The sequence below is a fragment of the Oenanthe melanoleuca genome, chromosome 13 (genome assembly GCF_029582105.1).
Source record: "Oenanthe melanoleuca isolate GR-GAL-2019-014 chromosome 13, OMel1.0, whole genome shotgun sequence".
NCBI lineage: Eukaryota > Metazoa > Chordata > Aves > Passeriformes > Muscicapidae > Oenanthe > Oenanthe melanoleuca.
The window spans coordinates 13,192,679-13,220,420 of NC_079347.1; the positions used below are offsets into that span (position 1 = coordinate 13,192,679).

At 42.0% G+C, this 27,742-nt stretch overlaps 1 protein-coding gene across 4 annotated transcripts in view; it reads right to left on the reverse strand.

The window, feature by feature from the left end:
• FNIP1 (folliculin interacting protein 1) overlaps window positions 1-27,742 on the reverse strand; it is a 62,879-nt gene that overhangs the window by 17,650 nt on the left and 17,487 nt on the right. The window contains exons 1-9 of one of the 4 annotated variants that reach the window (XM_056502824.1): window positions 25,045-25,491; window positions 18,369-18,495; window positions 9,860-10,003; window positions 5,621-5,721; window positions 5,296-5,370; window positions 4,713-4,804; window positions 2,182-2,265; window positions 1,149-1,220; window positions 150-285 (exon numbers count right to left, since the gene is read on the reverse strand). In XM_056502824.1, the coding sequence (XP_056358799.1) occupies window positions 150-285; window positions 1,149-1,220; window positions 2,182-2,265; window positions 4,713-4,804; window positions 5,296-5,370; window positions 5,621-5,721; window positions 9,860-10,003; window positions 18,369-18,495; window positions 25,045-25,055 (842 nt within the window). In that variant the 5' untranslated portion in view covers window positions 25,056-25,491. Of the gene's footprint in view, window positions 1-149; window positions 286-1,148; window positions 1,221-2,181; window positions 2,266-4,712; window positions 4,805-5,295; window positions 5,371-5,620; window positions 5,722-9,859; window positions 10,004-18,368; window positions 18,496-25,044; window positions 25,497-27,742 lie in introns of those variants that run through there. The other 3 variants (XM_056502823.1, XM_056502826.1, XM_056502825.1) reach the window with 3 other exon arrangements.

A 27,742-nucleotide genomic window follows, 5' to 3' on the forward strand; every position in this document is an offset into this window, starting at 1 on the left:
CAGAGACTTAAAAAAGATCAGCCTGACTTACACCTCTGTAAACACCCCATCAAAAGCATCAGCAAGAGCAGATGTACATATGCAAGAGCAGAATCAGGCTGACAAGGTGTGTGGGCAGGCAGCAAGCAGCATCTCAACCCCCAGCTCACCATCGAGGGAAGACCCCATTCTCCAGGCTGGTTGTCTGGCTGCGACGCCAACGCCGCTGGTAGCTGCTGGCACAGCTCTTGTTCAGTGACGAGCCCGGGGATGGGAAAGGAGTGATGAGCAGGCTGCTAAGAGATGCTGCAAGAAAAAGAGGAATAAAAATCTCCCCAGAAGAAAGAGCATTTGGAATGTAACACCAGCAACTAAAGGAAGTCTCTCAAGATACCCTGGTGTTTCTTCTCAAGTGCCTTCTGTTTTGCTTATCTATGTTTCTAATATAAAAATAACCAGTTTATGATTACATTAACAAGCCATACAAGCACAACAAGGGTGGGACACTCTTGCTAATTTACATAACAGGCAACGCACAGGATGCACCTTGCTCAGCAACCTGTGTATCAGGAACTAAATTCCTTGCGGAAAGTAGTAGTGTTGATCACATCCTTTAACAGCCTTTAACAGCCTTGGGTTAATAATCCTAACCCAAGTTTCCAAATCCTGCATTCAGAAGGAGGAAAGGGGTATTGTTGAGGCCAATTAATGTTTTAACATTACCATCATAGGAACACAGAATCACAGAATTATTTGGGTTGGAAGGGATCTGAAAGCTCATCTCATTTCATCCCCTGCCACGGGCAGAGGCATCTTTCACTAGACCAGGTTGTTCCAAGCCCCACACAACCTGGCCTCCTGGATTTGGAAAGGAGGTGACAGCAAGTATTGTTTAGAAATGCTGCAAGCTCATTTCAATATTTAATCTGCCTTGCTTATTTGCAGCTTGCTTTAATGAAAGGCACAGCTGTCAGGTTACTGTGAGGTGCCCAATACACACCCTCAACACCTGCACCATCTGGACATGTACAGACACGTGTCATTAATGTCACACAGAGCAAACCAGAACATCCCATTTCAGCACTACTTCATGATATGCAGAGACCCCATGACAAATATTACTGAAAATGTTTGGAGTTTACAGGGTTAACACATGGAACTGCCATTACCAGATCTTGCTATACCGCTGTCTCTGTCCTCATTCTGCTCCCTCCCAGGCATATCCATAGGGTTGCTATGAACTGTAAAACAAGGAATACCAATTAGCAGGGGAATGTACAGTTCCTTTCTTGTTTGCAGATCTCCATGTAATTAATGAAACAAAAACATGCTCATTAATTCAGATCAACAGCACTGCACAAGTCCATCACCAAGAAAGGCTGCTTAGCTGAACAAACCAAAACACTTACCTGAGAAGCCTGTATGTATTTTTCTCAAGTCCATACACCTATTTTCGTGCCAACAGAAACTAGGACTTTGCTTCTTTCCACAGATAATTTTAAGTAAAATTTTACTGTACCAAGAGGATGCTGGTCACATTTGTAGTACTCAGTGTACTCACCAAAACTCAAAATAAACACAGCTTCATTCCTATACCAGCTGTCTCAGTTATTATATATGTATTTTTAAAATAACTTTGAATTGAAGAAATTGATACTTTTAAGTTATGAGCAGTGCATTGGTTGTTCAACTAAGCTGTAAGCTGTCCAGATTCACAGTCCATGTATAGAAAAAATCAAAGGTGTTTCAGGCTCAATAGTCTTCAAATGTGATATATTTTATAAATATGTGTGTGAAATAAAGCTACTCAGCCATGGAAATAAGACCCAGCCACTAAAAGCAAAAAATGTCCATTTTGAATTAATCCAATTTAGCTCTAATTTTTACAGTTTGGTTGAAACCAATCCAGATCAAAATAGCTTAACATCATCGTGAAATATTATCCCCATAAATATTAATTCCATATTTAAATATTTAAGTTTCCAAAACAAAACAACACGGACAATCCCAAAGAGAACTATTAAATGCCTGCTGCCCTCTGGGGATTTAAGGAATGTATCCAGAAAGGTAAGGGAGCAAACACTGCCCATTTTTTCATTTTTTTTTTTTTAAATGTGAGATCTTATTTGCAGGGCTGAACTACAAATCCACACAGTTTGTCACCCCAGCTAGACTAGCCCCACAGCACAGCACACAGCAAACCTGCAAAGAAAGAGGCGCTCCGGATGAGGCGGAGCGGACCTTGCTCTGAGAATGCCCGCCTGGGGCTGCAAAGCTGGGAAAGACCTACATGGCAAAACGTAAAATACACATCAGAGAATGAGGTTAGTAAAGCAGAACAGTCCATAGGGAGGGGTCAGGGCAGGGAGAAGGTTTGAGCCAACATAAATGCAGAGTAACACAGGCAGGAGAACAGCTCTGAGGCTTTACCAGAATACTGATGCAAGGATGAGGCTCACAGCTGGGCTATACAGTATTTATAGATTAAAATAATAGACCCAGCTTTCCACTGTCTCCCATACAAGGATGGGGTTTATCAAAAGAACTTTTTTTTTTTAAGGTTGAAAAATGATTAATTTATGCAGGCTCAAAGCCTAACTTGACCACAAACAGGAGATTCATCACAGAGTATAATGTTTATTTTAACATCCCCACTGGTGGGGTGGCTAGGAACACTGCTTCTGAAGAGAAGGAGGAAGGGGGAGAAAGAAGGCAGGAATTCATCTTAGTAGAACCAAAAGAAAATTATAGGCTAAAGTAGTTCTTAGCATAGTCAGTACATAAGTTGAGTGAAATGATCACATAGCAAATAAATGTTAGCAGTCTCAGTAGCTCATTTAAAAAGTAATACTGTATTATAGATATACCAGGGAAACAGTGTATTTACTGTACACAGATCCAGAAAAAACACCTAAGTATTTTTAAAGAGTTAATTGCCAGTGCCTCTCCTAAATTTGAAGGCAATGCTCACTCAAAGTTTTGTGATTATACAAAACACAAAGGCTGCACCTCAAAGCCCCCTTCCATTTTCTTGGGCCTCCATCCACTAAAGGGAACTCATGACCAGGGCTGTTTGTTTTTTTTTAACCAGGACATCTGAAAAAAGCACCTTGTAAATAGTTCCCAGCCAAAACACACAGACCCTCCTCCTGTCACAGGTGCGTCAGGAGCAGTCCCTGCTGCTTAGCACAGTTATTAGAAATGCTGTAGTTACAGATTAACTCCTCTCCCTGCTTTACCCAGGGTTCCCTCTGTGCTCAAACGGGAACTGCAAACAAACACTATTGAAAACTTGTGCAGCTCAATCAGAAAGAAAACTTCAGCATCCTCTTCTTGCTGGCCACCTTGTGCCTCTTGCCACACACCCTTGCTCCATGGTGCCTACATCTCCTGCTCAGTTCTAGGGGCAGTCACCAGAGTCACCTCACTTAGGCACAGGTGCCTAAGAGCTGCATTATCTGAACTGGAACCTGCAGTTGAGATCACTCTAAAATACAGCAAACTTCTGCCAGGCACAAACCACAGCAAACCCTAACTGCAGACAAAGGTGATCTCCTCTCTCTTGGATCAGGCACCTCTTTCACTGCAAAAATCACAAGTCTGAAAGGACTACTAAATATTAAGAAAAATGCCATCTTTTTAACTTTCCTGACTTAGTGAATTCAGGAAGCCTCTAATAGATAATAGGTTCTTACAACCCTAATTGGTTCCCCTTACAAATGGACTACTGTGAATTATTTTAATGAGGTATACAGCTCATATGAGCTTGAGAAGCATTTAAGTCCATGCTTGGGCACAGTCTTACCAAAGTCAATGTGAAGGAAAGCAGTAAACACCTCTAAGATCTAAGACCACATCAAAGTCAGAAACCCATTTAAGAGTAACACAGTCATCAAATATGCTCCTTACTTCCAACAGGCATATTTTACATACAGCAATATCCTGGAAAGCAATTGTGAAAATAAGCCCCTTATTCCACCTGCAATAGACATGTGCTTGGAAAGTCAACAATCAAAATGAAGGGAAAGGGAGGACATGCTGTAGAGCCATGGATCAGGCTGCTACACTGGACAACCAAGCACTGAAATCCAGTCCTATCAGGCCAACTGTTCCCAAGAGGAAAAGCCAAGACCTTTGTTATCTAACATTCATGGAGCCTCCACCCACAACTCTTCCAGGGAGGCTGAGAACTGAGGATGCCAGATGGTCTCTCAAGACTGCTTAGCTCCCACGGTCAGCCAGAGGAGAGAACACAAAGATATTCTGTTTAATCTGATCCAAAGTTCCAGTGTAGCTGTGCAAGGTTAACTGAGACTCACACAGGACACATGCCTACACATGCTTAGGTGGGCAGAGTACAGAGCAGGACGAGAATTATTAACGAAAATAAAACTGGGGAACTGAGCCAGGCAGAATCAATCCTGCCTGATCAGAGATACACTGTTTAGGAATTTCTACAGAATGTTATTTTTCCAACATTTTCTGTATTTGGACTTAAGTATATATAAATATTTCTATTATGTATTTTATATACATATATGCAGCTGTGTATACTGAATGACTGCTAATTCCCTGAACAGTCCAATTAATTCTCCTCCAAGCTCCATCAGCATTAATTTTCTGTTACATTTTTAGCTTTTTAAAAATTGTATTCCATTTAAAAGATTTGCATATTCTAGAATCTATGATTACTCAATTAAAGATATCAGCAAATAAAAGCTGTTTGCAATTACCTATATTCCCAAGAAGTCCATTCATAATTGTACTGTGGTCAGGCTTTAATGTATTGCTGTCTTGATTAATGAACTCAAGACTGTCCTGCAACCTATAACAAACATAAAATATATAACAAAACCAGTGATTTGCATTTCAGTAGAACAAAGATAGTTCATTATGGTCAAAATGGAAAAGATGAGGTAAGAACACAAGAAACACTAGAAAAAGCTTTCATAGCCACATCCTCAGGTGGATCATCTAATAACAGAAAACCAAACATGGAACCCTCTGAAGCCAGATACTCTGGTAACACCTTTTTCTTCATCTTGGACTGAATCTCCCAGGTAGCAGGTAGGTACTTTAGTACCTTACAGTATCAAGCCTCACCACATCAGTGTGGAAGGAACAGTTCATTCATTCACCTAGAGCCAACTGAGGTGAAGACAACCGTGAGGGAAAGGTAACGACACTACTGACAGGACGTAGCAAGGAGTTATTTTCTTAGAAACAATCTAAGGGTCCAAAAGGTCCAAAGAAAGTCCTGTGTGTTCTTACATTCATCTGCTTCTGTGCAATAGCTACAAAGTGTAGTGAACTCACGTGTTCAGACTGCCATAGATGCTGCTTCCCGTGCGAGCTGTGAACACCTTGCTGAGCATGAGCTGGGGAGGGGAGCTGGGGAACAGGAGGGAAGATGTCAGTCAGAAACAGCACCAGACAGGCTTTGCTTTCCATTTCAGAGCCCACCAGATTTCATTGACCTTAACACGACATAAGAGACTTTTATTTCAAAAATTACATCAGACTGACTTTAAAGCAAACACAGAAATCCCTTTTAGTCTGCACTTGTGCCATTCAATTCATTATTTATCAGCACTAAGGAGTGAGTCTTCTGAAAACACCAGCAGCAAAAGGTTAATCTTACCGGATCTGATGAATTTTCAGTGTGGAGCCCTTGTAGCTCATGGCCACAGAGCCAAACATCATCTCTCCAAGCATGTTGGCATCTGAGGAGCACCGAGAACCCTGAAAAAAACAAACCCACCAACATCTGGTTTTAAGAATTTTAGAGGCACACTTCTACTAAGGCAACATACAAGAGAGAAAATATTCCTTACTTAAAAGATAAATATGCAAAATATCTTGCTGGAATACTGCTGAACATGCTAAGTTGAACAGTTTAATCAAGATAATGATAACAGAGAAAGTGATCTTCACACTGACTCAACCGCTAAAACCATGCAACAAACCAAACCCACCTAGGTGAGAGGAAGCAGATTCCAATGGCACTGAGCCAGGGGACTAAACTTTTAATGATGTGTTATATATCTTACTGAATTAAGCCTAAACCTTGTTCCTGCCTGACAAGAAGAATCACCAGTTCACTGGAGATGTTAGACTGTGCAATGGAGTCAAATTGGACCAATGTTTACTTGACAAAGACTGATTCATAACTTATCCATGGATGATATTTCATATGGGATGAATCTCTCCCTGGTGTTATGTGATGGAACCAGGAAGGAGCTGCAGCATCAGCAGCACCAGGCTAAAGTGGTGTAATTCCTGCTTCCCTGGTGGCAGGAGCTTGCTGTGAGGCACACAGGTTAAATACCAAAGAGCAATGTCATTATTCTGCATCATAGGCTAGGGCAAATTCTGCAAACAAAACCCTGAAATTAAAAAATTACTCAGGGCAATCAACTGGAGACAACTGCTCTGCTGACAGACTTCTTATATGTTTCTTTTCAATGACTGTGATTACTGTCTCTTTGTTTCACCTCTAGGCTAGCAGAGTATTAGTACTGGGTCTCCACCTGCACATTGCCTGTAATAATTTAAAATGTGGGGATCACTCACTAACAGAGCTCAGCCAGATCTCAGGTGAGGAAGTCTGGCACTGTGCAAAAAGAGCAATGTGTTTCCTTCAAGATGTGTGATAGCCTGTAATTACTCCATTCCCTGGAGTAATCCTTCTAAAAGATCCCTTAAACCACTCAGAGAAACAACTCTGCTAGAGGATGCTCAGTGCATCTCCATATTCCTTATCCAAGCTCTGAACAACCAGTATCCTGAATAACCATGTATTCTACACAGGACTGAAATACAGAATGACAGAATGGTTTGGGTTGGAAGGGACCTTGAAGCTCATCCAGTTCCAACCCCCTGCCATGGGCAGGGCCACCTTCCACTAGATGAGGTTGCTCCAAGCCCAGTCCAGCCTGGCCTTGAACATTTTAGGGACAGGGCAACCATAGTTCCACTTCTCTGGGCAACCTGTGCTAAGCCTGGAGCACAACGAAGGACAGGGGACACAGAGAGCAAGAACAGCTGTGAACATCCCACTCAGTGTTTCTGCTCACACCAGCCCACAGAATAGGGCAGGAACAAGGAAATGCACATCAGCCAAAAGGCAACACACTTAAAACATTTCTCAATTTTTAGCTCTTTTCAAGCACTCTCAGTTAAGCTGATGGTACTTTTAACCTCTGAAATCTATCCCTGCATGGAGAGGAGATGACTGAAAGCAGAAACCACAACTGTAAAAAGGAGGGTACAACTCCAAGGTTTGTAAGTGTTCAATGACAGGGAAAGCCTGATCAATAGCTGGGCCTCAGTGAAATTTCCATCTCTGCCTCCCAGGACATCCCACTGCTCAGGTGCACTGTAGGCAGTACTGGAAAAACTGGAATTTAAAGCCAGTCAGTATGACCCAGCAGCTCCAAGGAAATCTCAGTATAGATGTTAATGACTCCAGGAAGTAACAGGTTTGCCAGCATCACAAAATCTTGACTTAAGAACACTGCAAATTACTGCAGCCTCATGCTATGATTGTTGGTTTTAAATCTGTTGCAGATCTCCAAATGAAGGACACAATTCTGATTAAATGTCAAGCCCTTGATGGTGGGTTTTGATTTAAACTTTCTGCTGTTGGGAAAATATAATTCTAAAACTCAGTAAAAATACTTTATCTATAAGTATTGATTTTCTTTGTCAGACAGCCAAATTAAAGTGAAAATCAGCTGCTTTCAAATTTAATTATAGGGGTTTCCCTTTCCTCTAAAAGACAGACAAGCCCTGCTGAAGGCAAAGAGCGTGACAAGATGAGCTCATGGCTCAGTCTGGCATTTCATCAACACTTAATAATTTTACCATGCATAACCAAAGACACATATTTAATGCATTTAGTATGGAAACATGGTTACAGCTCAACTCTCTGGGCCTCTAATGCTGCAAAATACAGGTCACTCAAGACCAAAGCCGAGTGCAACCAAATGGGGAAGGGGTTAAAGATTAAAAACTCAAACAAAAAGTAGCCAAGGAGCATCTGGCAAAAAGGGCACAACGTGTGGCACTGACAGCCTGGACACAAACCAACTCCTCAGGTCACAGTTTAGAGCTCCCATAAAAACTGATCATAAAATACCCACAAGTGTTTGTGATTGCACATTAGCATATTAGAGGTAGTAACATTTTCAAGACTTGGAAATTACATTTCTGAACATATTTACAGCTTTTAATACTCCCCTTACTGTACATATTGTCCTGCCAATAACTAAGTAGATCTGTAAATTAAAAAGGCAATAAAGAAATAAATGTTAAACATGGGACATAATTACAAATAGCAAGCTTGGAACAAAACCTCTGTATTTCACCTTGCAATTAAAGTTTTTCATATATAATCTAAGTGTATTTAAACAAGAAAATATAAACCAGCATTTTAAAAATCCCATAGTATTTTATTATTTGAACTTCCATGTTATAGCCTTATAAAAAACAAAAAAAGATAACTTATACATACTGCAATCCAATAAGTATCCTCTGAGGTTACAGACACAGCAGTCAGAACATAGGAAATGCCACGCTGAGTGAAGTCTGGACAAATTTTCTCTGGCCCCTCTGTATACCCAATATTAAATTTTATTGCACATTAAAGAATTCTTGTATTTTTATCTCTCTGCTCACTTGCTGGGCAAGCCTGGAAGGAGTCTGATGAATGCAGGAGATAGCTGACAATAAATATGCTGTGGAAGACCAACTTCAGCTGAAAGTGTGTGGCACAGTGTGATTTCACTTCAACTCAGTAAGATTTTGAGTGAGTGATACACTGGAGGAAATGGGGACTTCAAATGGAAAACTTTCCACAGCTTTAAAATACATGCTCATGCCAAGCACTAAAATTTATTTTATTTTGTAACATTGAGCACTGTTGGCATAAAGCCTGCTTGGAGGAGAGACAGTTTCTGGGTAGTGGGGGGCATGGTTTTTCTTGGGCACACAGTGCACAAAGGAGGTTGCTTTGTGCTGGAAGGGAGCTGATGACAGAAACATCTCTTCCTTTCATAACAGCAGTTAAAATGCCCTGCCAGAAAGGAAGGAACAAAAAACAGATCTTCAGCCACCTTACCCAAGCTGTGGAAAAGAGTGTGGTGAGAAAGAGAAAACAAGAATACACAGGTTGCCAAATATAGCAGGAGTTAACATGACAGTAGGAAAATCAGCATTGGAAGGTTCTTCATTTCTATCTATGGGAGATTAAGACATCAGTAGTATTGTACTCCAGAGCTGGTTGTGGAGATAGCAGCTTCCCTCAAACACACAATTACTTCATTACAAAGAGTGAAAAGGGCTTAGTTCTATTTTGGGGTGGCTTAATATAAAACACTTGTGATCCGTGAAAGGAGAGATGACAAAAATATATCCGTGTCAGATGACTCTAGCTACTCTCATGGCCAAAATCTCTTATATAAAATGGAACTCAAATGCACTGAATCCTCTATAAAGCTGTTACACAGACTATCCCTACAGACAACATGTCTCTCTGTTATCTCCCAGGCATTTGACAATAAAATAAACTACTTCATCTACACCAAGATATCTGTGCCTTCTCTGATCACACCGAACGAGTGTTATCACCTGGGTCAACAAATGGAACAAATGCCCTGGAGAAATCACTGCCATTCAAGACACATCCAGAGAGAACCAGCTGGTTGGTTTTAGACTTAATAATACCCAAAGCTACAGTGTTAAACATTCCTGAGTCATAATCAGGGTCTTGGACTGAAAACTGCTCTCCACTGCCAGCCTCCCATTTCAAGTTTTTTAAAAGTCGTACTGCACCTGCTGTTAGCATTTCACATGTATTATTAAAAAAAAAGCAACTCACCTGGTATTTTGGGCATTGCTCTTTTGGATCAGAGAACGAGGAGGATGAATTGATTGAACTATCCAAGGAAGAAGAGCTGTCTCCTCCAGGCTTTAGTTGACAACATTTCCCAAAAACTCTCACTTGAGCATCACTGCAGAGTTTCTGAAATAAAGACAATACATGTGACACACTAAGACCCATGACCTGAAATCACTGTTAGCATCATTGTACTTACCTGTTTAAGTAAGATATTTAACAGCTGAAAGGTTCATGCCCCAGGAAACAGGTAATAGAACATATATCCATATCTCTTGCAGCCTGGCTGTCCAAAGGAAAGCTGAGCTCTTTAACTTCCAATTAGCCAGGAGTCAGCAGGTCACTCCAACTCTATCTCCCTAAGCAGACTTTTTTAGACCCAGGATTAGGAGAGAGGATGGTACAAAAGCATTTAAAGGAAGGATGGCAATGTCCACCATACTCCCTGTGCCTACTGGAGTGGAGACGACACAGGAGTGTAAGCAGCACAGAGGAAGGAGCAGGTCACCATTAATTATCAAGCAAGAATAACACAGAATTCAGGAGATTCATGTTACAAGGGCAAGTGGAGAGAAAAGATCCTGTTTTACGTAGATCTCTCCCTAGGTGAGTCTAAGCCCCCTAGGCTTTCTACAGGGTGGCACAGAGGTGACACATTCCTTAGGTTTTCTGTATGAGGGAATTGTGAGGCTGAAAATGGACAAAGCTGAAAAACATAGTGCTATAGAGAAGCCAGAAAAAATTCACAAAATTATGGAGAATCAATCCAAGAGGTAAATTCTGATAGAGATTCAGACAGAAAGCACAGCTGAGAAAAGAGTTTAGAGGGCCCAGATGGAGCTGGAACTGATGTACAGGATGGGCAGGATCTGTGTCCACTCAGAGAATTGTCAATCACTGGAATGGGAAATGCTCCACTATGTTTCATTCACTATTTAAAAGCATTTGTGATTCCCCTTGAGAATGCCAGCATCCTGAGCAGAATCAGCACCCACCAAGTTAATGCAGTTTACACCAGCACTGCCAACCCTCTTCACCTAAAGATCTCAATGTATTTTTCACACACTCATTACACTTCAGCACACCCACGTAAGGTTGGCATTATTTACATCTGCAGGTGGGCAGCACTAGAAGCCAGAAATAGCCTACACTGCTCAAAATTCCACACTAACTCTGGCCCAAGACTTCCTTAATTACCATTTCCTACACAATCACCAAACCAGTAGGAGCAAGTTGGAAGCAAACCCTGCTGGAAGCAAGGTTTAAGGGACAGGTAGGAACACAGAAGTGCTGTTACATGTCACAGCTTCATCTCTGGACTCACAGCTCCCTGCCACAAGCTTCCCCTTCATCCAAAAACATGACCATTTTTCAATCTTTAAGAAAAAGACATAAAGAAGAGGGTGAAATAGCCAAGGCACACATTAGTAACTCCATGCCTGCTCAATAATCAGCAATAGCTGTTCAAAAAGATGACTGGCCTTGCTGCTGCAGAGGGATGGGAGTCCAATGCCTCTGTCCCAGGTTGTCCAGGTTACTTTTTTACAGACAGGTGACTTATATTTGGCCCTAACTGTGGGTGAGGTTTAGCAAAGCAGCAGAAAATGGCCAGGATTATAGAGTCCCATGTGGCAGCCTGCACTGCTGCTCCCTCAGAGAGCTGCTGCCACAGAAAGCCTCAAGGAAAAATGTGCAGAGAAATTAGTAATTCTGTGGCAGAGGGGAGGGAAGTATTCACTTTCCCCCAGCCCTGTGCTTTCCTGACACACAGCAGTGTCCTCTCCTTTCGACATAGTGGAGAGCTCGTTGAAATCCTGCAATATGTAGATTTGCTAAAGGCTACTGAGGATTTGTGGCTTGAGCACAGTGCACAATGGCTGGAACATGTGAATGATCATCATATGACTTCAGTAGGGGCTCGTGAGCTAGAATTGCATTTTATCTCTGACACAAAAAACAATGTCCTAGGCTAGGCAAGCATCATGTGATAAAACCACATACAATCCACAGGGTTACAGCAGCTTTTGCAGGCAAACCACATTTCAGCTTGCATTTTCCAACAGATGTTGAAAGTTCCTTCTAAAATGTTACAATTATAACTAAGCTTCCTTGAGACTGTAGAAATGCATTTACTTACAAGAGAAAATAAAATGCTGTGCATTAAAAAGAATAGGCTGAGTTTGCAAATTAATTACTTTTACATAATTTCTTCTCATTATCACTGCATTTTTCTGCACAGCAGCTTTTCCAGATCCACTGGGCTGTCAGGTAACTTGAAGTAATAGTTGCCTAATTTAAATAGCAAACCAAGAAAATGGCTGTTTGGTCTTCACAGTGTAGGTTAATGAACCAAAACTAGTGCAAGGAGTCTTAAAAGGAGGCCAGAATCTTTCAGCTGCCACTTTTCAGAACCCTGTGAACAGTAAATCCCTCCTAAAATGCAGATCACTGATGAATTTTGGTGTTTGCACTTTCACAAACTTAGCATGTGTTTAAGATGAACTTGTTGGACAATGAGATCAAGTACTTGCAGTGACCTCTCCTCTGCAATTTCTGACTCCAAATGTCAATGAAATTTTAGATGCTACAAATCTCAAGATATTATGCATCAAAGGAGTGGGATTACTTGCATTCCTACATAATAGTCCAAAGATATTCAAGTCAGGTTTCCAAAAATAAAAAAGTAACCTAATTATTTAAGAACTGTACAAGGAAACATTTCAAAGCTGTGAATTTTCTTCCCACTTAGACACAGTTGCACCAAATCCGATCCCTGGGCAGGGTGGTGCTGGAGTGCTCTGAAATGCCTGTTTTTGCTGGAGAGCAGAACATCTGCTGGAAGGATGCTGTGGGCAGCTCTGCTCCTGGCTGCCACACTGCTCTCCCTGCTGGGGTCACACTTTGTTCTCTCCTTGCCAGCTCACTGCAGATACCACCCAGCTCCAAAGACTTCTGGCAGTCCCAGTTCTGACATTAGAGATCATTGTTTGCTGAAATTCTTGGAGACCTAGCAGGTAGTTCTGAAGAAATCTTAGAGTAAAATGTCTTTATAGGGTACAGGGTACAAAGCAGTTTTCTTCACAGCTCCTCTTCAGGAGTCCCTTTTTCTTCACATGTGTCAGCAAAGACTTTTAACTCTTTGACACAAAGTCTCTATTATCCTCAGCAAGTTGGAAAAAACATGTCCAGTGCTGTGAATAGGAAGAGGAATTTCTGCTGGGTAGGTTTTGCTTTGGGGATAACAAGAAAGTTGAAAGGAGCCTGGTGTGTTGAACTAAATCAGACTCTGTGTAGGTGTGTTAGGGCTGTGAGTGAGTGACAGAAGGGAAGAGAAATGTCATCGTATGCTTTTCTCTTTTTTACTTCTCTGCAGCAGCAGGTGCTCAAATACCAATGTGGTGGCAGTGATAGAGAAATTTTTATTTCCAAACAAAGTTGCTACTCTTCAAGAGCTCTGTTCCTCATTTTCAAAACAGGCTTTCCAGAAAAAAAAAAATTCATAACAGATAAATTAACTCTTTTGCTGTACTAATATGAGTTGGTCTGTATGTGCAATGAAATGTATGTATCCACATAAGACACGGAATAACCTGAATAGGCATTCATTCCTCCCATTCAAGTGCTCATGTAAAAATCTTAGATACCTTTCTTAAAATGCAGCTGCCAAATGCTGTAATCTCTCTTAATTTCTAGAGTTGTCATGTTCCTCTAATACTCAGAGGTCAGTGAAAGAAGTCAAGACAACCTTGTGCTCCTCTACTCCACTAGTATTTTTCCATGTCTGTTTAGAGAAAATAAGCAGAACTAAGAAGGTGGGACTTGATCTCTGTGCTTACAGTTTTATCCATCTGTTCTGCTTTGCTCACTGGAAACCTGTCCTGAGAGCCAGACAGTGTCCAGAGTCTCCATTTCGTACAACTCACCTAAAAGCAAAAGACTCACTATCCAATTACTAATCCCTCAAAGCAATTTGCTGTTCAACATTTATCCAGTGCTGAAGTATATTAGAACACGTGGCTAATCCTGGCTTGTTTCAAACAGCATGCCATTTCTCTGCTTTGGGATAAATATGACATTCGGAGTAAAAGAAATTGCTGCTGAAGGAGATCAAGTATCATATGACCTTTTAGTGAAATTATTCAAAGATAAAGACAGCTAGTGGAAGAAGTGAACTTTCCATTGTCCAAATTGAAGTTTACTATTGCATCTCTCCATCTCAAATTCTGCATCCCAGGTCTCTCTTGCATTTCTTCAGAAAACCAAAACAAATGCTACTTCTGAAAACCTTCTTCTGCCTCTGGGTCCTGGCAACAAGTCACTGCTCTTCTCTGGTTCCTTGTCTTTCCCCCTTTCCTACCACATGCCCAAACTCTATATCTCTGCTCAGCACAGTGCAGTTTCTGTTTTTCCTCCCTTCTCTTCCTCATGGTCTCATGGACCCCTCCTTCTTCCTTGTACTTCATACCTTCCTCTATGCTGATCTTTAAACTTAGGAAATCTTTCAGCTCTTATATGTACCATTAGCACCTCTCACCAGCTAGATCCTAAATGTTAACCACTGTCTTGTCATAAATCCCCACTGGACAACACAAAAAGGAAAATGAGCATTGAAATGAGACAGTTAGTCCCTGTCTCTGAACTCCCTTTGCCTGTTCCAAGGGAAGCCACGATCCAAGGTTCCCCTTTTCAGCTTCTGCTTTACTTCACTGCCTCGTGGCATCATTCCTGTGGCATCCTTATCCCAATCAATTACCAGCCCTTGGAGGTGAACTCCTCATACTTGAGCTAGCCTTTGCACACTGGCAGTTATGGGGACATAATTCCTTCACCACACAGTAAACACAAGCCAGCCTTAGCGAGAGCTGAGCGTGGATGCAGCGTCAAGGTTGGGAAGCCAAGCACAGGGAAAGGCAGAGCTGAGGCTGACTGCCCAGCACAGGCTGGGCCACCTGCTGCACCTTAAGGAAGAAAAAAAAAGAGCTGCTTGTTGTGCTTATTTGAAATTCAAAGGAGGCCTGGTACCACAGCTTTCTGAAAAACACACCTGTGCTCACACACAGCTCCGGGCTCAGGAACTCGGAATAGCCCACAGCACAGGGAGGAGAGCAGGGCTGGTGGCACCCAGGAGCAGAGAGCAGGAGAGGAGGTGTCAGAGCAAAAGGAAAGAGTCTAACAGCAAGAAACCAGTCACAGGTTGTAACACTATCACCTGAACATCAAGTAACAGTCTCTTTAGAAATAAGACACCTACTGCCCAGGAGGAACGAAAAAAGTAACTCTCTTGAGGAGACAGTGGCTCAAACCCACAAGCTTGCCCATAGAAGTTTTTTGATACTAAAAAATTCAAGGGATGTGGATGCTTGGGTGAGGACAGAGGCTGCTCAGTAAAGCATCAGTAATGCCTCTTCCTCATACCACACACTGCCCTGGTACATTCAGTGTGCAAATGCCTGTTCTGATACATTTGCTCATGTGCCACAGGGCTGGAAGGGGCAGCCTTTCTTTCTGGGATACCCTGGCAGAACCCACACACACAATTTCCTGATGTTCAGGAGACAGCAGCCCTTTCCCTCTGCTTCCAGAGCCCAGCTACCAACAGCCCATCCCCTGGAAAGCTGGGGAAGGACGTCTCCTGCTTAGCACCAGGAAAGGTTTAGGACTCACAAAGAGGATCTCTCTGCTTCTCCTGCAAAGTGCCCACAGTGCCTGAGGCACCTGGCACAGCACAGCACAGTGTTGGGAATAGCCACCAGCCCTCCATCACTAGTCTGCTGCTCAGCTTCCCTTGCCAAGCTTAACTCTAGCAAGACTGGGGGAATCATGACTTCTTTATTAAAATATTGTAATGGCCATGCTGCAAACTCTTGACTGCCTTCAGTGTCCTGCTGTGCAAAACCCTCCCCAAATTCTTGTTTACTTAATATTTACCATTACTGAAGACATGAAGAGGCTGATTTAATATCCAATGAAAACACAAGGTCCTTATTTGTGTTATAGCCACATTTCCCTCACAGGTAAGATGAACCTAGTAATGCTTTATTAATGAACACCCAGTTTGGTGTGAGCACAAACTCAGCAGTTTTCCCTGATCAAAAAAGACAGAGCTTGTTTTATTTCTTGAAACATCTGTGTCTGCAAAAATTTTCTCTGATGCTCCTTAAATTTTATGACCACACCTTCACCTACAAAATTCAAATGACTGAGCCATGTTCAACCTCAATCCACCACACACAACTTTGGACATATGTAGGGATTATATATATAAAACAGACCAAAATACATCTCACCTTGCTGCAGGCATACAACTCTTAAATTGTAATTGCCTTTGTGTCTCATAAACAACAGAAAATGGGAACTGAAGAGCACAGCACCACAAAGCAAAGTGAAGCAGAGATTCTCTGTGTTAGGCTGATTTGACTTGACCCAGAACAGTCTGGCCACTGTCAGGCACTCTTGCAGTGTCCCCCAGTGTTATTTGTAGATCCAGAGGTATAAGTCACGTTAGGAAATGGGGGGTGAGGGGGAAGAGATGCAGAAAGCCTTGCTTTTTGTGGGGTGCTGAACAGATACCCTTTCAAAAGGGAGAGTGCCCAGCCCACACATGGCTGGCTGCAAAAGGGCAAGAGTGCCTTGGAATGTGCTCAGAGCCAAGATCTGGCAGGGTGTGTCTTTGCTAATGAAAATCACGATAAAGAGCGAGAGAAATGAACAATGCAATTCCTTGAAAATGGCCAGTACATCCTGCTAACCACACAAGCCCACACTGACATCACATCAAGCCAAGCTGAAGACTCTCCTGCAGGTTTTTACCTGCAAACTTTTGTTTTATGAGAAAAGTTTTGCCTGTCATGACATTATCTGAATGCTGCAGAAAGCAGGTACATGGCAAACCAATGTTTCAATATATCCTCTTTCTAAGAATCCTAATACTATGAAAAATAAATGTATCAAGTTTCTAGAAATTAATTCTGGGTATTTCAAACACCCTGGAAATAGTTTTCCTCCACTAGTCTCATGTGGAGATGGGTGACTACAGCTCTTTCCTTCCCCCTCAGCAAAGAAAAGATTAATACAGAACCATATCAGCTCCATTATCAGTCATTTATCCTGTTGCTGTTGAGATGCAACAGTCAATGAGCTTTCTGAAGTAACCCAAAACAGTGAAGTTTCCAAGTTCAGCATGCATGTAACACATCTATCTCAAAGAAATTTTAGCCTTTCAAGAAATTAAAATTTAAATCCGGCAAGAGGATTTATACTGTAAGTTATTCTTATTAATGAAGTAACAGTGATAAGCACAGCCAGCAATTCATACCAATAAACCACCTCTAAAGATCTCCTGTCTTGAAAAACCTGTCCCCCTGGCAAGAACATCAGGAAGAACAGGAACTAATAGAACCATTCTAACAAGTTTAAATTAAAAAGAAAGATGCATTTTTTTAACATTTGTTAAAACTTGCTTTATTTCACAAATTCTCTATAAAAACTAGGAAATTGGGATCTTGATTCGTGCTATAAAAGAACTGGAGTAAGCAATGGAGAAGCCTGGAAGTTTGTGCCTGGTAAGACAGATACCAGAGGTATGGATATTGGACATAGCACTTGAGACCAGAGTTAAGACCATCAGGCTGGCAACAGGCTGGAAGAGTTTGGAAAGCTGAATGAAAAACCTTCTTGCTGAACTCCAATACTCAACAGGAAAGCCAGGGTTTGGAAGTAATGTGCTATTTTGTGTACTGCTTACAGAAGGATCTCCATAAATCCCATAGGTAAAAGCAGCTGGGATCAATAATTTCAATTCACACCATGCTTTCTGCTTGCAGAGCTTAAAATGGTTCGTGAATGTTTTTAGAAATGGTGAAAAGGAAGTTCAAAGCAAAGTAAGTTGTCCAGCCTCACACCACCACTTTCAGTAGAACTGTGGCCAGAAACTAATATTCTGGCCAGTGCCCTTAGAAGGAAGTACCCTCACCTGACTTCATCCATTACAGTTTCAATTAACAGACTACCATGTAAATCATGCCAAAAGGAAAAACAGAGTTTTCAAGTAACTTGGTGTGAAAAACCTGTCAGCAAAGCATACACACAACAATCTGCAAAAGTTAAGCAAACAGGGCACAAAAGGACATGGGGCTGGGGAGACTTCTGATTAAGAATCCAGACCCCACTGTGGCACAAAACCAGATCAATAAATCCCAGTTCATGCCCTGTTTCAATCCCCAGCATTGCCTGCTGCAGCCCCAGGACAGAATCCTTTTCACTGAAAGAGCAGAAAGCAGATAAATCCCAGAATAAAGAGATCACCATAGTATTTAAAGCTGGTAAAACCACTGAAGCCTGAATAATTTGCAACTTAACAGGCATTTAAATATAGCCCTGCATATAACCAACATTTAAATGCCAATGTGAATAAAACAGAACATATGCAATTTACCAATTTGGCCATTTGAAAAAATACAATTATAAACATGTAAATTAGCAGAATACTCACCGACACTGACACATCCTCTATTTTTCTTTTAGCACTGGAATCAAATAAGACATTCCGTCCTCTTCTTTCACAGTCCTGATACACGATCAGTCGGATCTGGCTTGGGTCAAACTCCGGCAAAGGCCAGCTTTAATTAAAAAAGAAAAGAGCAGAAGGATCAATTACCACAAGTCTTTATTACACTGCTCTTTCTACATTATCTGTATATACAGCTTGATTAAAACATGGAGTCAAGCAAATTCAGTGCCATTTCATCAAACCCTTTGATCCTGTAGCCAAAACTACGCCCCTTGTTTTCTTCTCTTTCCCCTGCATGTACCAAATTACACTGCCATAAACTGCACCAATCCTCTACAACTGCACAAAATGATATGTGCAGCATCAATAGATCGTGTGCTCTGTCTTGTGATATGTTTTCTTCAAGTTCCAGCTATCTAAAATCAACGTCACAGAACTTAGCTTTTGTGTTTAAAGACAAAAAAACCTCCAAGATGAATAATCAAAGGGTGGTTTGGAAGAACCACCTGGCTCCCTTCACATAAGCCACTGTGATTCAAGGGCATGGTCAGCAAACCACTCAAAGCAGTCCTAACACACCTATTCCTTCCATGAGAAGGAGCTTTCCTGAAGCCTCAAAACCTTCCTAGTGCCACTACTCCAGAGGAGGTCTCAAAGGGACCCAGGCTTGCAGGGATCAGGCTTGGAAACCATTCCATAATCTTCCCTTTAAGGGCGCTTTGTAGTCACCATCTTAAATTTCTATTTTAAAAAACCAGCCATCACTTTAAAGCCCAGCAAGCATTGTCATCCATTGGCTTGGGAATCCATTTTCACTGACACGATCTCAATTCTTGGAAGACAGGAAACAAGATACCTGCTGTATCTTGTACCATGTAACCACCAGGAATCATCTTTCAGCTAGTTTACAAGCCACTTCCTAGATCAAGTGAAATTCTGTCTTCCTTATTCTTGGCTTTTAGGCAAGCAGTGTTAGCAAGAACCTCAAGAAGCCAGAAACAAGGCACTGGAACACACCATTAATGAAGGACAGAGATTCCCAATTTGCAAGAGGCTATACATGTATTTCAGCAAGGACACACATAACCTGGGTTAAACCTGGCATGTTAGACTCCAAGACAACAGTAAAATTTCCTCTCCTCTACGCCAAAAGTTTTCCTGCTCTGCACCCACGTTTTATATGACCAACAAGTCCTCTAACAGCAGAAAATCCACTTGATCACCAAAGTCATCATCACCAATCAGAAGTTTTTAAGGCTGCTCAGTATAGGTACACAAATTTTACAGCTAGTGGAGTCCCAAGGAGGTGAAACTAAGCAGCAAGACATGTAGTTACACACTGTCCTGAGATGGAACCTATTTCCTAACCTGCCCATCCCCACCATTTAGCAACAAGAGAGAAAAACGGAAGCTGTAGAGAAGATGGTGTGCAACAAATGTGCAAATCAACTTATTACAAGAAAGAAAACCTTGAGCAACTTGAGCTGAAGTAACTTCATGTCTAGATTTGGGGGCAGAGAGCCATACACCCTCTCATTTGGGCACCTAAAGCCAAGTGTTATCTGCAGCATGAAATGCCTGCACAAGGTTACAGACACCAAACTGAGCAAATTCTGTACCAAAACTCAAGCACAGTGACAAACTCAGAGCCAAGCTTACACTTACCAGAGGCTCTCCTAATTAACCTCATCTTGCATTTCAGAAAATGTAAGAAAACAAAATCCCTACCCTAGTTTGACACACATCTGGGGTGTTACCAACTGAGAGGCACAAAAGGCACTAGGGTTGGGGATGGTACCTGGTAAGAGCATGACTTTGGCTAGAAGTGAGGAGGACCACTGGATAAACAAGCTTCCTGGAGGAATAGCCTCCATATATATTAAAATTAAATCAGTGGAAGTCCAGAAATGAATATTTTTTCCATAGAAGCCACTGTAGTTCCTATAAAGAAACTGTGTGACAATAACAATGAATTGCTTGCCAAAAGGGTGGTATTGCTTGCTCCACCCTTGCAACATGTTTGAATTTCCTCTACACTCACACATTTCATTACCTAGTACTTTCGATATTTGACTATGAAATTACTGGCAAAGAAAGCAATAGCTGTTACAGATCTTAGGAAAGTCTACTTATAAAAAGCTCCAAGAGCAGATTACACACTAAGAGGAGAGAAAGCTAAATATAAAACTCTTGCTGTATTCAGAAACATCTTTGATGAAGGTAACAAGAGCTTGTTTACTTCTCAGCTTCTTCACATGACATTTTAACTTTCTCCAGACAAGCATTTAGTAGCTATTATCCATCATAATCGTGATAATTCCAAAGAAGCGCTATCTCTGTTACATAATAGCATCCTTAAGCACATTTCAGCCTTGCAAAAACATTCCCTGGCAATAGCAGGCCACTTCCCAAACCAGAAGAGCCTTTCAGAGAGCTGGGGGAAAGTTCATTCACACAGACAGTAAACAGAAGGCAGCCTGGCACCTCCAACTAACTCACCCCCACCAGCGAGGGGGAAGCAGGACACAGAGCTTTGCTTTTGTTGTTAGCAGATTTAAAATACCATTAAGCTTGATATCTGAAAAGATTATCCCCAGAAACATAAAATTCCTGCATGCAAGAGGCATTCTCAAAACAAATATAACAGGGCAGCACTCCAGCACTCCTCTTCAGGCAGATGAAAACTGACCTAGATCTTCTGAATATAATTAGTTCTGTTTATAAACAGAAACTAGCTTTGACATTTAACTGATGTTTTCTTGAGATTCCTACAGGAAAACCAGGAGCCATGGAATCAAATGTTCTAGCAATGTTAATGAAAGGTGAGTCTCCATTTCCCACACTGCTCTGGAAATGACAGCTTCCTAATGAGGACTTTTTCCTGCATGACCTATCTGCCACTCTTCAATCTTTCCTTGAAACTGATTAGATCTAAAGAAAAACTCCAAAATTAACCCAGGACAAAAAAACCTCCATAAAAACCACCACTAAGAAAACCACAAATACCTTTCACCAGTAGAAACCTTTGTGACTTTGCCACACAGTGCTGTGAGTTTGGGCATGGTGATAAACAAATTCCTTCTGAGCAGGACACTGCTCCTGTGGAAATCTCCACTACACAAGCAGGCATTCCTCTAGAATGAGATGTTCAAAACTACCTATATGGAGTAGAAATCCATTGATGTGTAAATGCTGTATGGCATGCTTCAGAAATAAAACCCAGCTCTCACACCATGACAGACTGGTTTAGGTTGCAAGGGTCTTCTGGAGGGTATCTGATCCAATGACCCTGCGCAGACACTCATGCAAGTACAGAGTGCAAAAGAAAATGAATTATTTGGGAAAGAAAGGGAAAATTCCATATGATTAATGATGGAATTACTAGAAACTAGCAACGAGATCAAGATCTGAAAAATGGTGTTTTAATGCATATTCACACTTAAGCCCTGCTGTTGTTCAGCTCTTCCCTTTTTTTGTCCTTTTTGCTTTTCTGCCTTTTTTACCTTTAATCACCAGGAATATTACCCTTAGCTTACACTTAAAAATACATTCCATGCTTCCTAACACCTCTACTATAGAGATGCATAGAAATCCAGAATTCCAACTGCTCTCTGAGGATGAATTTTCTTGTGTTTCTGGAGTTTATTATCACCATCAACACTTCTCAGTAAGAACTGAATGGCTGTAAATTGGTATTTCATTCTGTGCAAGTTTTAACAGATGACACAACAGACACAGAAATCCTTCGTCACAACTCCAACAATACAGGATTTTCCCCTGTAATTGAATCCCAGTACATTCTTTCTTCCTCATTCTCACCTAGAACATGAACATTTCTTCATTACATTAAAGGTTTAGCTTAGTATTATCTTCCCTCCTGGCTGAGACTTTACTTTTAAAACTGTTTATATTAACACAGTTTAGATAATATCTGGTTACTTTTTAATAAAACCAGATACTTTAGAAATCTTAAAGTAAAGCAACTGAAGCAAAATGAACGGGTATATTAAGCAGGTAGGAACTGGGAAAGAGTTTTCTAAAAAGTAAGGTTGCTCAAAACCAGAATAGGACTAAACATGTAAAAAGTAAGTTGAAACTATCTGTCAAACTATTGTTTTCCTACATCATGTTACCCATAGTTATAAAAATTGCCTGGTGATGAATCACTTGGAACTATTTTTAAATGCATTTACGCAAATGATATTTATAGTTTATGCCAGCTTATCTGTTCTGCATGGTTTTCATGTTAGCACCTTTTTAAAGGGTGACAGGAACAGGCCAGCAGAGCAGATGGGCCCACCTGGCCCCACGCTCCCCTCGTCAGCTCTGGCGGAGGGAAACATCTCCCTTCACTCCTGCTAGATGAGCATCACAACAGAGGCACAGGGACTCCAGAGCTTATCTCCAGCGCCTGCAGATGATTCTCTAGGTATTATCCTTGTGGCAGTTGTGCCAGACAACTTCTACACAAGACTTTGACAGTCTTCATGACATCTGTCATGAAGAGCTAACATTGTTAATATGAGACTGTTCCACTGAGTGCACTGGGATTTCAGGTTATCTCCATACTCCATGGAGATGTACATCCACATCAAAGCACATCCACCTGTACTATACAGCCCAGCATATAGGATCCTGCAGTTGCTTTGCTACAGGGAATGGTAATCAAGTCAAAAAGGAAAATGGTTCTTGCCTAGTCCAACTATCCTATCATACTCCTCTTGGCCCTGAGATGCCTTTTCCAACCAGGAATTCCCTTCTCCTGCCCAAACGCCTCTGCAGATTTCTATGATTTCTTAATAGATTATTTTTTCTTTTGGCTTTGAGAAGATAAAACAGAAGTTGAGTATATAGGATTAATGAGGGGAGGGGAGGGTCTTGTATATACTTTAACACCTTCTTACTGCATCTCAGTAATTCATTTATTATTTGACCATTATTGCAAAAACAGCTGCACAGACCATTCTGAAAGATCACAACTAATCTGGAAGCAATGAAAACAGAACTGTAATGTGTGTTAATGATGCTTGCAGCCTGGGAAGGCCATAATCTCTTAAGAGTCATGGGCAGGTTATTTATTTCTTTAACAACAGCACCTGAAACACAAAAGAACTTTCTCAGGATTCACAAGACAAGGATGATCCAGTTTGATTTGCAAAGCTGGCATTTTAAGAGACAGATTCCATTTAAGTGCTGGAGACAGAACACAACCATAAGGCTGCAAGGAGGAAGAAAGTTCCCTAAAGTAGAGAAACCACGGGGGCCTATGCTTAGAAAAAATTTTGCAAGATACTTGTCTTTACGAGAGCTGAGGTCACGTCAGGGCTATGTGACTGTGGTGGTGAGCAGCTGCTGATTCTGCACAGAAAAGCAGCGTCTGTGCCTTGGCCAGGGCAGGGAGCAGCCTGCGAGGGGAGATTGCGAAGGAGCTCAGCCAGAGCTCACTCTGCCCTCTGCCACCGTGACCTCAGCTGGGCTTTCACAGAAGTCACAGGACCTGGGTTCTGAGTAGCCTGGAAGAATAGACAGATGGTGGATCATCTCAGAGACAACCACCCTTGACTGCTTGTAGTTTCAGGTTTATCCCATGGAAATAATGTTTCTTCAAAATACAAAAAAAAAAAAAAAAATATCCAAGCCCCCTGCTTTTCACGTCTTGAAAGAGAGTGACATGCCCACAGGCACTGCAGCACTGTAGAGGTCAGCTCCCTGCTCCATCTCTAAGCCGGTCTCATTATTTACCAGTTTAGCAATCCTCACCTGGAATAGATGCACTTCTTGAGCTCCAGGAAACTTGTGCTGCTTATACTAAGTACATATTGTACACCAGGAACAAAGTGTGTCAGCCAGGTATTTCACAGGTATAACAAAGCTGGACCTCAGCTTCAACTGGCTGCAAAGCTCCTTAGCTCTGTGCAATTCTTTATCTGCATATGAAGCTGACTTTAGTTCGTTTTCATTTTTTTCTCCCTTCTAAGGAGAGTCACTTGACTCTTATTAAGATACCTAATTTATACTCTAAAGTCTAATACATGAGCCAGATGTTTTTCCACAACCAAAAAGACAACATTGACAGGTTTGGTGCAGCCTAGCCAACACAGTAATCATAATCTGGAGTGTTATACTGAAAATAAATCTGTGAGAAGGTTTTGTTAAAGCTGTGTAGTATGCTGGATAACTTTGCAATTCACACACCGAGCAGAATTTACAACCTCTATTGATAATTTCATAAAATATTTTTGGGACGACTCCACTTATGTCATTTCAAAAACCACCTGTTCAGGTTTTAGCTGATTTAGGTACATGTATGCATGCAAATACTTGCACATACACACACAAGTCTCAAGCTCTCTTGAAATACATTTTAATTAAAAACTACACACAAACCAGACACAGCTCCTTTCAGTTAAATTCACTAGCACTGAACAAAATTACATTATATACAAACGGACTGCACTTCCCTTTGCAAAGTTACTAGACAGAATCAATTCTGGCAAAAAAAATATTACGCCCTTTAGCATAAAATTACAGTAAGAGTCACAAAAAAATAAACCTCTAGAAGATTCACATTACTGGAGGAGAAGTATTTTCATCACAGGGGAAAATAATAAGCTTTCAAATAACCCAAATGATCTTAAGAACTGTACAGTGACCATACCTGGGAAGCATCTTTGTCCCCCGAGAAGTTCCACTTTCCAAAATCCCTATAAACTCCTGTTGTGCCTGGCTGCCAACTCAGGTTAATAATAGCTATGAGCCATATTCATCCAAAACCACAAGACTGTCAGGTGACATATCAAGAGGTCTGAATTTAACTCAAACAAAAGACTCTCCATGCTGCAATGCAAAACCCTTAATCCTAGCAACAGGAGCACAGAAACCACCTTAAGGACAGCAGTATCGGGGTTTGCACCAGGCTGTCCCGAAGTTTCATGACCCAAATCCTGCCCCACAGTTCTGCACAGCCTGGAATTTCTGCTCGAGTAAAGAGCGCCCGTCTTCTCCACTCCTTCGTCTCTCCCAGGGCTTGCTGCAGAGATCAGTGCAATTCACGGGGCAGCCAAGCGCTGGCCGGAGCTGTCAGTGCCATCCATCCGCCTCCTGCCCGCGGCTCTCCCGGCCCCGTCTCCCGAGCGGGCAGCCGCGGCCGCCGGGAATTCAGCGCGCCCGGCGAGGAGCGGGGGGCGCAGCACGGCGGCTCCTCCCGGCCGGCAGCCGCGGCGCCCGCACCCCCGGAGCGGCGGGATGCTCCCGGCACAGCCCGGGTACGCGGGCGGCCGAGCCCCGCCGGCAGCCATCATGTGACACCGCGGGCACCGGGGCCGCCTGCGGCCGCCAGCCCCCGCGACACCCCGCGGCCTCGGGGCGCTCCTCCGGGCAGGGGCTCGGTGTGAACGGAGCGAGGAGCCGCATCCCGCCCGGCCCCGCTCCCCCTCCCCGCCCGAACAAAGAGCGCACTGTGCTCTGCCAGGACTCATTAATATTACACGGGAAGAAGCGGGGATATGCAAGACAATTGGACGGCCACAGACGGGGAAAAAAATAAATACGCAAAATAATGCGCTCAAAGAATACCCGAGCAACCCGGGTGGCTGTAAACAAGGTTTCCTGATTGTGCTCTGGCGGTAACCTGGGTCATGCTAGGAAGGGTACCCAGACATCACAACAGCAAAGTGCGTTTTAACAAACATTAAATAGAAAAGAACTACTCAACAAACTTTTATCTCTAAGCTGTGGGAGAGGAATGAGACAGACGGACAGGGAAGTGAAGAAGGAACTGGGCATTCAAAAGCGCAATGCACTTTAAAAGCCATCTAGTCTTGTCACAGGCATGGGTGGGGCCAACCACTCATGCTATTAAATCTGTATGATCTTTGGATAAAACTCATTCAGATAATACACAAAAGCAGAAGGCTACAGCATCATAGTCCCTACTTTATTTTTTTCCCGTGTCTGAGAACCTACAAATTTTGTCAATATTTTAAATACATAAGCAGCAAAACCAGATTTATCATCAAGGTCTCCTGTTCCACTGCATCCCACAACCCAACGCTATCGGTGGTTCCCCTGTATCACAGAATGGGTGAACTGGTGCACCCGTTCCTGGGCTTTGGTTCCAAGACCATACAATCCCAAGAGGTTAGATGTTGCTTGTCCTCTGGAATGGATTCCAAAGCAGAACATGAAGCTCCCTGTTCTGCTACACATCTCAATGGGTTAAGTTCAGAGAGAAATCATCAACCTCTTGCCACCACAGTGGTTTTGTTGCTTTTTTATTGGATGGTAATATTTTTATGTTTGGTGCTGGACAAGTGTTTTGACACAAAAGCAGCAAAACAAAAGAGAGATAAAACCATTATCTTTTGTTACCATGCTTTACAGGAAGTTTCTCATCTAGAAATGAAGAACTGAGGCCCTGATGCCACAAACACGTACATTACAGACTTGGCTTTTCATACATGACTGGAGTCAGGGAATTAAATGAAATTACTCACATGAGCAAAACTGGGCACGTGCTGGTTACAGGACCCATGCCTTAAGCCCAAATCTTGCCTTTAAAGCTTAAAATGCCAAGCTTTAGGAGGTAAAAGCAGTAACATCTGACCACTCCTACCTACCTTCTTGATCTAGTGAAGGAATGTGCAGTGTACAGTAATTTTCTTTACCTGTGTGGCAAAGACACCACTCTTTAAAGGTTACTGATGTCAAAAGTGACCTTTTTTCTAAGACAGGCAATGCTGAGAAGTGCCATGTATTATGTAAACATTTATTTACAGGAGTAACATCTAAGGTTTCCATTTTACCTCAGGGTAACCTGATGCATATTAGAAGAAGTGCTTTGAAAGCTGACCCAGCCTCCATCCATCAACTGACCAGGAAAAATATTGGAAGGAATTTCTCTGCAAATAGACAGACTCAAATTGTACAGAGAGTAAACAGTGCTTTAGCCAAATCAGTGAATATTTATTGCTTGAGGAAGGAATTCAGATATATCCAAGAAAACACTGGGGCATCTTTAACATGAGGTATGCACCATCCTCTTCTCCAGGTGTATATCCAGTCCTCTCTTTAAAAGGGTGAAGCCTTTCCTTCTTTCTGTGTCTAAAATTTGAGCTTGAAAAACAAAGCTGGTAATATTACCCTGCTTCAGAAAAACACTCAAGTTTAAAAAAATAAAGTTAGCAAAATCTCCTGCCATAGCCCATCACCTGCCAGGGAGATATTTCAGTATCCATGCACATGCACCCAGCTGCAGATGGGAAAGACGTGGGTGATGGAGTTGAACCACATCCAGCAGCCCAGAGCTGAATGGACCCTCTGCAGACCCCCCATCCAACTGAGGCTGGGGCATGTTC